The sequence below is a fragment of the Pseudophryne corroboree genome, chromosome 1, assembly GCF_028390025.1.
Source record: "Pseudophryne corroboree isolate aPseCor3 chromosome 1, aPseCor3.hap2, whole genome shotgun sequence".
NCBI lineage: Eukaryota > Metazoa > Chordata > Amphibia > Anura > Myobatrachidae > Pseudophryne > Pseudophryne corroboree.
The window spans coordinates 1,077,257,958-1,077,273,002 of NC_086444.1; the positions used below are offsets into that span (position 1 = coordinate 1,077,257,958).

At 46.1% G+C, this 15,045-nt stretch overlaps 1 protein-coding gene across 9 annotated transcripts in view; it reads left to right on the forward strand.

Annotated features, from left to right (window-relative positions):
• Nucleotides 1–15,045, forward strand: part of ATP8A1 (ATPase phospholipid transporting 8A1) — a 613,161-nt gene that overhangs the window by 434,410 nt on the left and 163,706 nt on the right. For all 9 annotated transcript variants that reach the window (XM_063920998.1, XM_063921003.1, XM_063920996.1 and 6 more), the window contains one exon: nucleotides 9,784–9,922. In XM_063920998.1, the coding sequence (XP_063777068.1) occupies nucleotides 9,784–9,922 (139 nt within the window). The remainder of the gene's footprint in view (nucleotides 1–9,783; nucleotides 9,923–15,045) is intronic.

The window sequence follows — 15,045 nt, forward strand, 5'->3', positions numbered from 1 at the left end:
CTTTTATGCAGACGAATGGGACTTACACCCAGAAGTCTTTCAGATTCTGGTATACAAATGGGGACTGCCAGAAGTGGACCTTCACGTCAGAACAACAAGGTACCAGTATTCGGGTCAAGAACAAGGAATCCCCGAAGCAATCTTCGTGGATGCACTGTCAGTGAAATGGAAATTTCATCTGGCATAGGTCTTCCCGCCAATCTTCCTGTTGCCCAAGGTGATTCGAAAATTCAAACAGGAAGGAGGCACTGTGATAATATCTCCGGCGTGGCTCAGACGAAATTGGTGCACGAATCTGCAGAGGCTATCCGTGGACACTCCACTCCTACTGCCTCAACGACCAGATCTATTGATCCAGGGTCCCTGCCTATATGCATACCTAGATAGACTGTCTTTGACGGCGTGGCACTTGAAACATCCATCCTAAAAGCGAAGGACTTTTCACAGGCGGTAATCCAAACAATGCTTAAGGCAATTAAATCATCCTCAGCTCGCATCTATTACCGAATATGGCATGCTTATTTTCTCTAACGTCCTAGTGGATGCTGGGGACTCCGTCAGGACCATGGGGAATAGCGGGCTCCGCAGGAGACAGGGCACATCTAAAAAAGCTTTTAGGTCACATGGTGTGTACTGGCTCCTCCCCCTATGACCCTCCTCCAAGCCTCAGTTAGGTTTTTGTGCCCGTCCGAGAGGGTGCAATCTAGGTGGCTCTCTTAAAGAGCTGTTTAGAAAAGTTTTTTTTTAGGTTTCTAATCAGTGATTCCTGCTGGCGACAGGATCACTGCAACGAGGGACTTAGGGGAGAGACTTGCAACTCACCTGCGTGCAGGAGGATTGAAGTCTTAGGCTACTGGACACTGAGCTCCAGAGGGAGTCGGAACACAGGTCAGCCTGGGGTTCGTCCCGGAGCCGCGCCGCCGATCCCCCTTACAGACGCTGAAGAACGGCAGAACGGAGGTCCGGAAACAGGCGGCAGAAGACTCCTCAGTCTTCATGAAGGTAGCGCACAGCACTGCAGCTGTGCGCCATTGTTGCTACACGGCTCACTGATCTCGGTCACGGAGGGTGCAGGGCGCTGCTGGGGGCGCCCTGGGCAGCAATATAGATTACCTTAGAGGCAAATAAATACATCACATATAGCCATTAAGGCTATATGTATGTATTTAACCCAGGCCAGTTTTCCTAATAACCGGGAGAAAAGCCCGCCGTGAAAGGGGCGGAGCTTATTCTCCTCAGCACTCAGCGCCATTTTCCTGACCAGCTCCGCTGGTGAGGAAGGCTCCCACTCTCCCCTGCACTACAGAAACAGGGTTAAAGAGAAGGGGGGCATAAATTGGCGATATAATTATATATTAAGAGCCCATATATAGAAACAACACCTTCTAGGGTTGTTATATACATTATGGCGCTTTTGGTGTGTGCTGGCAAACTCTCCCTCTGTCTCCCCAAAGGGCTAGTGGGTCCTGTCCTCTATCAGAGCATTCCCTGTATGTGTGTGCTGTAGGTCGGTACGTGTGTGTCGACATGTATGAGGAAAATGTTGGTGAGGAGACGGAGAAAATTGCCTGTAATGGTGATGTCACTCTCTAGGGAGTCGACACCAGAATGGATGGCTTACTTATGGAATTACGTGATAATGTCAACACGCTGCAAGCCGGTTGACGACATGAGACAGCCGGCGGACAAATTAGTATCGGTCCAGGCGTCTCAGACACCGTCAGGGGCTTGTAAAAACGCCCATTTACCTCAGTCGGTCGACAGACACTGACACGGACACTGACCCCAGTGTCGACGGTGAAGAAACAAACGTATTTTTCCTTTAGGGCCACAAGTTACATGTTAAGGGCAATGAAGGAGGTGTTACGTATTTCTGATACCACAAGTACCACAAATAAGGGTATTTTGTAGGGTGGGAATAAACTACTTGTAGTTTTGCCTGAATCAGATAAATTAAATGAAGTGTGTGATGATACGTGGGGTTCCTCCGACAGAAAGTTATGGGCGGTATACCCTTTTTCCCGCCAGTAGTAAGGGCGAGTTGGAAAACACACCTTAGGGTGGACAAGGCGCTCACACGCTTATAAAAAACATGGCGTTACCGTTTCCAGATACGGCCGCCCTCAAGGAGCCAGCTGATAGGAAGCTGAAAAATATCATAACAGTATATACACACATACTGGTGTTATACTACGACCAGCAATCGCCTCAGCCTGGATGTGCAGCGCTGAGGGGGCTTGGTCGGATTTCCTGACTGAAAATTTTGATACCCTTGACAGGGACAGGATTTTATTGTCTATAGAGCATTTTAAGGATGCATTTCTATATATGTGTGATGCGCAGAGGCATATTTGCATTCTGGCATCAAGAGTAAATGTGATGTACATATCTGCCAGATGAAGACACGACAGTGGTCAGGTGAGGCAGATTCCAGACGGCATATGGAAGTATTGCCGTATAAAGGGGCGGTCCATTGGACCTGGTGGCCATGGCAACAGCTGAAAAATCCACCTTTTGTTACCCCGAGTCACATATTGGCAGAAAAGGACACAGTCTTTTCAGTCTCAGTCCTTTCGTCCCCATACGGGCAGGCGGGCGAAGGCCAGTCATATCTGCCCAGGGGGAGAGGAAAGGGAAGAAGACTGCAGCAAGCAGCTCATTCCCAGGAACAGAAGCTCCTCACGGCTTCTGCCAAGTCCGCAGCATAACGCTGGGGCCGTACAAGCGGACTCAGGTGCGGTAGGGGGTCATCTCAAGAGTTTCAGCAACACTCGCAAGGGAACTCCGGGATCCTACATGTAATATCCCAGGTGTACATTGGAAATTCGAGACGTCTCCCCCTCACACAATTCACAGGCTGTAATCCCAGCAGGTGATAATCAAAGTACCCTTCTTACAACAAGGAAGGGGGTAGTATTCCACACTATATTGTGGTACTGAAGCCAACCGGCTCGGTGAGATCTGAAATATTTGAACACTTACATACAAGCGTTCAAATCAAGATGGAGTCACTCGGAGCAGTGATAGCGAACCAGGAAGAAGGGGACGATATGATGTCACTGGATATCAGGGACGTTTACCTACAGGTCCAAATTTGCCCTTCTCACCAAGGGTACTTCAGGTTCCTGGTACAGAACTGTCACTATCAGTTCAGACGCTGCCGTTTGGATTGTCCACGGCGCCCCGGGTCTTTACCAAGGTAATGGCGGGAATGATGATTTTTCTTAAAAGAAACATGGACGCTTTCCTGATAAGGGCAAGGTCCAGAGAACAGTTGGAGGTCGGAGTAGCACTATCTTAAGTAGTTCTACGACAGCACGAGTGGATTCTAAATATTCCAAAATCGCAGCTTTTTCCGACGACACGTCTACTGTTCCTAGGGAAGATTCTGGACACAGTCCAGAAAAACGTGTTTCTCCCAGTGGAGAAAACCAGGGAGTTATCCGAGCTAATCGGGATCCTCCTAAAACCAGGAAAAGTGTCAGTGCATCATTGCACAATAGTCCTGGTAAAAATGGTGGCTTATTACGAAGCAATTCCATTCGGCAGATTTCCCGCAAGAACTCTTCAGTGGGATCTGCTGGACAAATGGTCCGGATCGCATCCTCAGATGCATCAGCGGATAACCCTATATCCAAGGAAAAGGGTGTCTCTCCTGTGGTGATTACAGAGTGCTCATCTTCTAGAGGGCCGCAGATTCGGCATTCAGGATTGGATGCCGGTGACCACGGAGGCCAGCCTGAGAGGCTGGGGAACAGTCACACAGGGAAAAAATTTCCAGGGAAGTGTGATTAAGTCTGGAGAATTCTCTCCGCATAAATAAGCTTAGAGCAATTTTATAATGCTCTAAACTTAGCTAGACCTCTGCTTCAAGGTCAGCCGGTATTGATCCAGTGGGATAACATCACGGCAGTCGCCCACGTAAACAGAAGGGCGGCACAAGAAGCAGGAGGGCAGTGAAAACTGCAAGGATTTTTCGCTAGGCGGAAAATCATGTGATAGCACTGTCAGCAGTGTTCTTTCCGGGAGTGGACGACTGGGAAGCAGACTTCCTCAGCAGGCATGACCTCCACCCGGGAGAGTGGAAACTTCATAGGGAAGTTTTTCAACATGATTGTGGACCGTTGGCAAAGACCAAAGGTGGACATGATGGCGTCCCGCCCGAACAAAAAACGGGACAGGTATTCCGCCAGGTCATGAGACCTTCAGGCGATAGCTGTGGATGTTCTGGTAACACCGTGGGTGTACCAGTCTGTGTATGTGTTCCCTCCTCTGTTTCTCATAACCAGGGTATTGAGAATTATAAGACATAGAGGAGTATGAACTATACTAGTGGCTCCGGATTGGCCAAGAGGGACTTGGTACCCGGAACTTCAAGAAATGCTCACAGAGGACTAAGGGCCTGGGGAGCTAAGAAGGGACTTGATTCAGCAAGTACCATGTCTATTCCAAGACTTACCGCGGCTGCGTTTGACGGCATGGCGGTTGAATGCCGGATCCTGAGGGGAAAAGGCATTCCATAAGAGGTCATACCTACCCTGGTCAAAGCCAGGAAGGAGGTGGCCGCACAACGTCATCACCACATGTGGTGAAAATATGTTGCGTGGGTGAGGCCAGGAAGGCTCCACGACGGAAATTCAACTAGGTCGATTTCTACACTTCCTGAAAACAGGAGTGTTTTGGACCTCAAATTGGGGTTCATTAACATTTAAATTTCGGCCCTGTAGATTTTCTTCCAGAAAGAATTGACTTCAGTTCCTGAAGTCCAGATTGTAAAGGATGTATTGCATATACAGCTTTTTTGTGCCCCTAGGGGCACCGTGAGATCTCAACATAGTGTTGGGATTTCTTAAATTCATATTGGTTTGAACCGCTCAAATCTGTGGATTTGAAATATCTCACATGGAAAGTGACCATGCTGTTGACAAATATCTCACATGGGAAGTGACCATGTGGTTAGCCCTGGCCTCGGCCAGGCGATTGTCAGAATGGGCGGCTTTGTCTTACAAAAGCCCATGTTAAAATTTTCCATTTGAACAGGACAGAACTGGGACTCGTCTCCAGTTTCTTCATAAAGGGGTGTCCGCGTATTCACCTGAAACAACCTCTTGTGGTGCCTGCGGCTACTAGGGACTTGGAGGACTCCAAGTTACTAGACGTGGTCAGGGCCCTAAAAATATATATATATATATATATATATATATATATATATATAGTTAGGACGGCTGGAGTCAGAAAGTCTGACTTGCTGTTTATACTGTATACACCCAACAAGCTGGGTGCTCATGCTTCTAAGCAGTCTATTGCACGCTGGATTTGTAATACAATTCAGCTTGCACATTCTGTGGCAGGCCTGCCACAGACAAAATATATAGATGCCCATTCCACAAGGAAGGTGGGCTCATCCTGGGCGGCTGCCCGAGGAGTCTCGGCATTACAACTTTGCCGAGCAGCTACGTGGTCAGGGGAGAACACGTTTGTAAAATTTTACAAATTTTGATACTCTGGCTAAGGAGGACCTGGAGTTCTCTCATTCGGTGCTGCAGAGTCATCCGCACTCTCCCGCCCGTTTGGGAGCTTTGGTATAATCCCCATGGTCCTGACGGAGTCCCCAGCATCCACTAGGACGTTAGAGAAAATAAGAATTTACTTACCGATAATTCTATTTCTCGTAGTCCGTAGTGGATGCTGGGCGCCCATCCCAAGTGCGGATTGTCTGCAATGCTTGTACATAGTTATTGTTACAAAAATCGGGTTATTACTATTGTTGTGAGCCATCTTTTCGGAGGCTACTTCGTTTTGTTATCATACTGTTAACTGGGTTCAGATCACAAGTTGTACGGTGTGATTGGTGTGGCTGGTATGAGTCTTACCCGGGATTCAAGATCCTTCCTTATTGTGTACGCTCGTCCGGGCACAGTACCTAACTGAGGCTTGGAGGAGGGTCATAGGGGGAGGAGCCAGTACACACCATGTGACCTAAAAGCTTTTTTAGATGTGCCCTGTCTCCTGCGGAGCCCGCTATTCCCCATGGTCCTGACGGAGTCCCCAGCATCCACTACGGACTACGAGAAATAGAATTATCGGTAAGTAAATTCTTATTTTTTCAGTGTTGCTCTCCTAGCACCACTGAAGCTAGCTCTCCTAACACCACTTCTTAGCCCTCCTTCAAGCTGGAATGGATCAAGGCCTCCGCCTAACTTCCCTGTCAGCATTAACCATTTAGTTCCAAAGGAAAATTGCAAAGCTACAAGCTATTCACACTTTTTTCCAGGGAATACTTCACATTCAGCCTCCGTTTGTACCACCAACAGCTTCTTGGGACATAGGATTGGTTCTCAGTGCGCTTCAAGATGCCCCATTTGAACCACTGCATCGCGTTGATCTCAAATGGTTGACAGCTAAAGTTCTCTTTCTACTGGCAATTGCTTCAGCTAGAAAAGTATCAGATTTAGGGTCACTGTCGTGTCGCCCTCCATGTCTGGTATTCCATCCAGACAGAGTGGTTCTCCGAACCAAATCTGGATATCTTCCTAAGGTGCTCTCAAAGGTCCATCTTAATAAAGAAATAATAGTTCCGGCCTTTCAATCACTGGATCTCTCTGTAGGAGATTCATCATTGGACGTAGTTCATGCACTAAGGATCTACGTGGATCGTACAAGTGTCATCAGAATACTCTCTGTTCAGTATGGATTTCACAAGAGAGGATGGCCTGCCAATAAGCAAACTTTGGGTAGATGGCTTCGGATGACTATCTCAGAAGCATACTCTTAAGCCGATCTCCCTATCCCGGATAATGTCTCTGCCTATTCTACTCGTTCAGTAGGTTCTTCAAGGGCATCCCACCGTGGTGCCTCAGCTGAGCAACTTTGTAAGGCAGCCACATGGTCTTCCATAAATACATTTAATAGACATTATGCATTTGATACCTTTGCCTCTCAGGATGCTGCGTTTTGGCGTAGGATTCTCCTATCCAATCAGGAGCGTCTCCTCCCTTAATCACTGCTTTGGGACAACCCAATGTTTATACTGTAGATACTACTGTGGACCCTGAAGGAGAAATCAGGAGTTATGGTAGACTTACTGTTGATAACTCTATTTCTCTGAAGTCCACCGATCCACAGGGAATCCACCCTGATGCACCTGATTTGAGAGGCTATACACTTACTAATCCCTTCCTTCCTTCTGGTATGGAAGTGTGTGTGTTCTTCTCGCCTTAATAGGTCTTCTTTTTCAATCTAATCCTGCTCCTACCTGGGCTTTGTAACAAACTGAGTTCCCTGGGCCAGGAGGCGGGGTTATAGGGAGGCTGGACCGATGCATGCTGGGAGTCCCAAAAGCTTTAACCGTTTGGTGCCCGATCCTCTGACGCCTCCTACAACCCAATGTATATCCTGTGGATACTGTGGACTTCGGAGAAACAGAGTTACCAACGGTAAGTCTACCATAACTCCTGTTTTCCCATGTTTGTATTTTTTGGAGTTTTTAGTATATAGGTTTGTCGTGATTGTTATATATATATATATATATATATATATATATATATAGGTAAGCAGGGTCGACGGCACTCCCAAGTCCCCTAAACGATGGTATCAATAGTTGTAATGCCGGTGCCCTCCCCGGGATATACAGTGTACCTGTATCCAATAGTATAGAGTATGGTTGCGGGCGGCACTCTCGGCGTGAATGAAGACAGACACGTGAGTCTTTAAGTCATCAACGTTTCAATGTCCAGAGTGACGAAAATGTCACTCTGGACATTGAAACGTTGATGACTTAAAGACTCACGTGTCTGTCTTCATTCACGCCGAGAGTGCCGCCCGCAACCATACTCTATATATATATATATATATATATAGAGAGAGAGAGAGAGAGAAAACTCAGAGGGGGCACTCTCCAGACTTTTGTGAATATATCAAATTCATTTTATTGATACGTTACATATTTCAAGATAGTAGCAAGATTTTCCTCAAGCGCTTTCGGCCCTCCATGGGCCTTCCTCAGGAGGCTCTGCACATCAGATAACAACTTCCAATACGGAGGAACAACACTCCAGGCATCCAGCAGTGCAATATGTAACGTATCAATAAAATGAATTTGATATATTCACAAAAGTCTGGAGAGTGCCCCCTCTGAGTTTTCTATATAATTTGGATACCTTGGTATTTGAGTGGACACCCCAGTGTTTGCATATCATGAAGATGTGAGTGCTACCTTTGCTTGGAGTTATATATATATATATATATATATATATATATATATATATATATATATATATATATATATAGATAGATAGATAGATATATTTATTTTCACCTTAGGCCAGCGAAATCTCAAAATAGCAATGTATGAAACATGTATGTTAATTAAAGCCATAGTCAATGGGTGTTTATTGCTCTAGTGCGGAATCTGACAAGTCATGGGCTTATATTTTTATTTGTTTCCACATTCCACAGTAAAATTGGTGTTGTCATAAACCCTAATTTAATCAGGGGTCTGCACTATGTTCCACATTTCATCACGGAGAAGTGCTAAGACCTATGATTCTGAAATGGAAAAATATTTTTTTCCACTTTTTATATATTTGGCTGGGTAGACTAGACTTCACGGTGACGGTATACAGCGCTAATTCAGTATAGAAAGCTTAAACCGCTCCTGGCCTATACTTCCCATGATACTGTGCTGGTGCATAAACCCTCAAGAAAAAAGATGCAAAATCCAGAACCCCTGACTTTCTCTGCTATATAATACATAGCATGTGTGGGATGTGATTTCATGTTAGATGAGATGTCTGGTTTGCTCTTTGAACATATTGCAGTACAATAACACTACTGTATATCTGTAGCAGGTGGTAACTTCATCTTGACGTTTGAAGAATATTTTGGCAGTGCACCTTTTTAAAATATATGTAGAACTGTATATCTTGAGCAAGGTCATCCAGTTGTTTATTTCCCGGTATGATCGCTGTAGTTTAGTAGCAGATGGGTAACATCTTATTAAGGTCTTCTGTTTTTAAGATAGACCTATTTAATGTGATACTGTGCTTTATTTAGCATCAAATCAGTTTCCTAATAGCTTGTATGCAAGATCACGTGAAGACTGGTGCCGCCTCGCCAGGTATGGTTACTGACCCTGTGGCACCTACTTTGGCTTGTAGGGTGTCTGGAATGACACCCTGCAGCCTTGAGATGCTCAGACCCTGCTCCCAGCCCCTTCCTCTGTGACATGACATCACATTCTGTGATCAGCGAGACTGGCCGGGGCACATAAGTGCCAAGCTACAGCCCGGAATGTATGCTTCCCTGTAAATGGGAGTACACGCTAGGCGATTTTAGCCTAAAAAAATAAACGATAATTACATAGATGTCGTTATCGTTTATTTTTAGGCTTATATCGTCCAGAGTGTATGGTGGCAATATTGGTGACCGATGAACGATGCAAGCTCCCGCGCGCCATTTAGCGATCACCAATATTGAGCTGACATGCAGCTCAACCCGTCAATGTTGGGCTGAGCTGCATGTCTGGGAATGGCGGCGGTGATCTCACTGAACGTCATCATTGAACGATAACGTTCAGTCTGTACGCACTATATCGTTGATCGCTATATCGTTCAACGACATATAGTCTTCCATCGCCTGTAATTCCCCGTCGCCTAGTGTGTACCCACATTCTTCATTAGCATAATTAACCGTTTCCAGGGTTGTGACAGAGATTCTTTCATATCACCATCTATTAGCCATGTTGGTTAACTGGTTTTTGTATATACTTATTCTGTTCTCTAGAACCTTCATTTACTGGGAGCCACAGCCATTGAGGACAAGCTCCAAGACAATGTACCAGAAACCATTGAGACACTAATAAAAGCAGACATCAGAATTTGGATTCTAACGGGAGATAAGCAGGAAACTGCCATCAATATTGGTACAATTAACCACTACAGTTATTAACTATATTGTGCAACTTATTTTCTTGCAGCTTTCATTTGAAGATTGTTTCAATTTAACTTTATGTAAATGAAACTAGCTCTCTTGGGAAAGTGATTTTTACAGGAGTATTGCTGTATGGTGGCCTCATATCTGGCACTATAATCGTAAATGGTTGAAATAAATTAAACCCCAGAAGAAAGTGGATAGTACAGTAGAGAAGACAGTTTGAAATTTACTCACATTAAAATAACTTAACTTAATTCTAAGTTCCATTTAACAAAGTGATAATAATGGTCAATACAAACTGGCGTTGTGTTCTCCATTTACCTACGCTTAGGTGGTGGTTGGAGATCAATGGAAGACACTGCATTGACCTCAGTATGTCATTCATAGTAAATTCAACCCAACAGTAGTGGCTGAGGAACCCAAGATTGTACTGGCTGGTACTTGTGGCCAGGGGCGGATTGGGAACAAAAAGCGGCCCTGGAAAAATTTGTACTAGTGGCCCCACATGGGCAGCACCAGAGGTGTAAGGTCTAGCCACGGGCCATGGCAGCAACATCCTCCCCACAAGACTTTCCAGATAGTGGGCATGTCCAGCATCAAGGGGGAAGTTAAAAGGAAATAAAATTAAATATTATGAGCACATTATATGATACACCTTTAGAATTTAGGAAACTATATAATTCTTTAGAAAGATATATTTTCTTGCTTATTACACCAACCGCGTATCCCAATCACTATTCACTCAATCTTAGATGTCAGCCAAGCAGGCAGACAGAGCATACACTAGATCAGGCATGTCCAAACTGCGGCCCTCCAGCTGTTGTGAAACTACATATCCCAGCATGCCCTGACACAGTTTTGTTGTCAGAGAATGCTAAAGCTGTGTCAGGGCATGCTGGGATGTGTAGTTTCTCAACAGCTGGAGGGCCGCAGTTTGGACATGCCTGCACTAGATCATCTGCAATCACAGGCTAAGTGGCAAAGAAATTTTCATATAGGCAAATTATTTTGCATCTTATTCATTATGTCTATAAATAGGACCACATGTCCTCAAACAAAACAGGCACCACGGGTGCGTCGGCCCCACGGGAATCTTCCCTGTAAGCCCTATGGCCAATCCGCCTCTGCTTGTAGCATTTTACACTCTGGGCAGGATTCAATTCTTTTCACCCCCTTTCACACCTGATCTGTTTCTGCTGATGGCCGTGGTATAATCATTTCAGCTCGCTACCCCCGGAGCTAAACCTGATTACTATGTGCGGGATATGCCCGATAACAGGCATCACTTTAGAAAGGAGAAAGGAGATTGGGTGTGATATATAATTTGAATACCGCCCTCTGAGCTAACAGAAAGTTACTGTAATGTTAGCCGAGATCTTGAAGTGCATGTATACTTTATCTTTTATGCCATTGCTGTGCAGATAACTTCTTTAAAGTTCACTATGGAGGCTTCCATGTCATGGGTCAAGCCTCTACAGATGTATCCTCCTACAACTTTGCTCCAAGTCGCGTTACACATAACACTGAGCATCTTTTTTGCATCTTTTGCCGCGAAAATGTGTCTGACGCAATGTAATGCAATAGGAAGCTTCTGCTGATTAAAATGATATGCAACATGCCTATATTCTGTGTGTGACTGTATATTCATACAAAATACTACGCTTAATATCGGATGCCGGTAGAGCCACTATGACACACAGAATATAGGCATGCTACATATCAATTTAATCAGCAGAAGCTGCTCGTGCGTCATATTGCATCATATTGCTTCTACATTTTCGCAGCAAAAGATGCAAAAAAGACGCTCTGCGCTAGAGTCTAGCCATGGCATGGCGCAACTTGAAGGGCTGTTTAGTGTGACTGCAGCAAGGATGTAAGAGGACACATCTGTATTCATGAGATTATCCAATTCCCTAGAGCCAGTGCCCTATGGATCTACATCAGGCAGTACCTCTGTAATGTTGCTGGTTACTTGCTCCACCCTTGACATGGAATAAGAATTGCTTACTTACATAGCCTATCTGTTTTCCTGTTGATCAGTTTTCCATCCTTCCCATCTAGCAATCCTCCTCTTCTGCACAATGTGTTTTGCTGTATTCTATCTGTTTAGGTCATACTTTAACGTCAGAATGTCAGCTTCTGTAGCATATGTTTGGTCTGCATTCTGTACGTTGTGTGTCAAACATTACTTCATATAGTCAGTAGGTGGCACTGTTGCTATTTAGCAGATTGATGTACAGGTACAGCAGTATTTGATTTATATACCAACCAAGTCACTGTTATAACATGGAAATAACATTACATAGGCATCATTTATAGGTCATTACCATCATTCTTGTGACATCATCCTAAATTAGTATAATACTATACGTTTCTCCCATTTTAGCCTCCGGTAATCCCCTTCCAGTCTGCTGTGTAAAATAGATATCTATAGAAAGAGCGCGAGTATTTATGTAGTATGTATACATTGGTGCAGATATACTGTAATTGTTCTATACAGATATCTGTTATGCATTACCAGTGACATAAGATAACTTGGCACTTAAGAGAACTCTTTGATGAGACAAAGCCTAGATTTCTGCAGCGGGGTACACTGGGATTCCACAGGGAATACATCAGGGTGTAGAGTTGGATCTTGATCCGAGGCACCAACAGGCTAAAGCTTTGACTGTTCCCAGGATGCATTGCACCGCCTCCTCTATAATGCCACCTCCAGGCACTGGAGCTCAGTTTGTAAGTTGGTGCCTGCAGTGCAGGTCACTAACTGGTGGTGCTGCCCTAGGCAGCTCTGAAAAGAGCTTTTTAAGAAGACTTCAATTCATTCTGACATACTGTGCTGCGGCTCCATCACCTCCCTAGCAGCGCTGCATACTCCCGCGGTTTCCCGGGTACTTGCAGTGGTGGCGCACCGGTCATCAGGCACACCACCGCTAACGCTCTCCAGGATCGCGTGGCTGCACGTCAGGGAGGAGGTGAGAGGGTCCCCCAGGTGGGACCCACCGGTAAATCGTGGTCCGGTCGCGATCCCAGGAGACGGACTCCGCCGCTGGCATGGACACCGTACTGCACAGGGACCCCACTATATCCACCAGGGCAGGGAGCACAGGTCGGATTTACTAAAATCCGTTTTACATAGGCTCCACAGTACCCAGTGGTGAGGACCAGCATAGGGGATAAGGCGCTGACCTGTAGCCCCTCCCCCATCTCCGGGCACCCTCTACTGCTGGTGTTCCCGCCCTGGCGCTGCATTTCACTCCCTCACTCCCTGACAGAGATTTTGGCGCCATCTTTACACTGCTAGCTGGGCTGATCTCCGGGACTGCAGGGCATGTCTCCTCTGTAAAGCCGCCTGTCTCATCAGCGCTGTTCATTTACAGACACCTAAGTATTCGACATGTCATTTTAGACAGTGTTAGTTAAGAACAAGTGTACTGCTATCTGAATTTCTCTAACGTCCTAGTGGATGCTGGGGACTCCGTCAGGACCATGGGGAATAGCGGCTCCGCAGGAGACAGGGCACAAAAGCAAGCTTTTAGGATCACATGGTGTGTACTGGTTCCTCCCCCTATGACCCTCCTCCAAGCCTCAGTTAGGTTTTTGTGCCCAGCCGAGAAGGGTGCAATCTAGGTGGCTCTCTTAAAGAGTTGCTTAGAAAAAGTTTTTAGGTTCTTTATTTTCAGTGAGTCCTGCTGGCAACAGGCTCACTGCATCGAGGGACTTAGGGGAGAGATTTTCAACTCACCTGCGTGCAGGATGGATTGGATTCTTAGGCTACTGGACATAGCTCCAGAGGGAGTCGGAACACAGGGCTCGCCCTGGGGTTCGTCCCGGAGCCGCGCCGCCGACCCCCCTTGCAGATGCTGAAGATGAAGAGGTCCGGAACCAGGCGGCAGAAGACTCTCAGTCTTCATCAGGTAGCGCACAGCACTGCAGCTGTGCGCCATTGTTGTCAGCACACTTCACACAGCGGTCACGGAGGGTGCAGGGCGCTGGGGGGGGGCGCCCTGGGCAGCAATGTATAATACCTGTATGGCGAAAAATACATCACATATAGCCCTTGAGGCTATATGGATGTATTTAACCCCTGCCAGATATCTAAAACTCCGGAGAAGAAGCCCGCCGAAAAGGGGGCGGGGCCTATTCTCCTCAGCACACAGCGCCATTTTCCCTCACAGAAAGGCTGGTGGGAAGGCTCCCATGCTCTCCCCTGCACTGCACTACAGAAACAGGGTTAAAACAGAGAGGGGGGGCACTGATTTGGCGATATGTATATATATTAAAATGCTATAAGGGAGGAACACTTATATAAAGGTTGTCCCTGGATAATTATAGCGTTTTGGTGTGTGCTGGCAAACTCTCCCTCTGTCTCCCCAAAGGGCTAGTGGGTCCTGTCCTCTATCAGAGCATTCCCTATGTGTGTGCTGTATGTCGGTACGTGTGTGTCGACATGTATGAGGAAAATATTGGTGAGGAGGCGGAGCAAATTGCCTGTAATGGTGATGTCACTCTCTAGGGAGTCGACACCGGAATGGATGGCTTATTTATGGAATTACGTGACAATGTCAACACGCTGCAAGCCGGTTGACGACATGAGAGGGCCGGCGAACAAATTAGTATCTGTCCAGGCGTCTCAAACACCGTCAGGGGCTGTAAAATGCCCATTTACCTCAGTCGGTCGACACAGACCCAGACACGGACACTGATTTCAGTGTCGACGGTGAAGAAACAAACGTATTTTCTTTTAGGGCCACACGTTAAGGGCAATGAAGGAGGTGTTACATATTTCTGATACTCCAAGTACCACAAAAAAGGGTATTATGTGTGAGGTGAAAAAACTACCTGTAGTTTTTCCTGAATCAGATAAATTAAATGAAGTGTGTGATGATGCGTGGGTTTCCCCCGATAGAAAATTATTGGCGGTATACCCTTTCCCGCCAGAAGTTAAGGCGCGGTGGGAAACACCCCTCAGGGTGGATAAGGCGCTCACACGCTTATCAGAACAAGTGGCGGTACCATCTACGGATAGGGCCGTACTTAAGGAGCCAGCTGATAGGAGGCTGAAAAATATCCTAAAAAGTATACACACACATGCTGGTGTTATACTGCGACCAG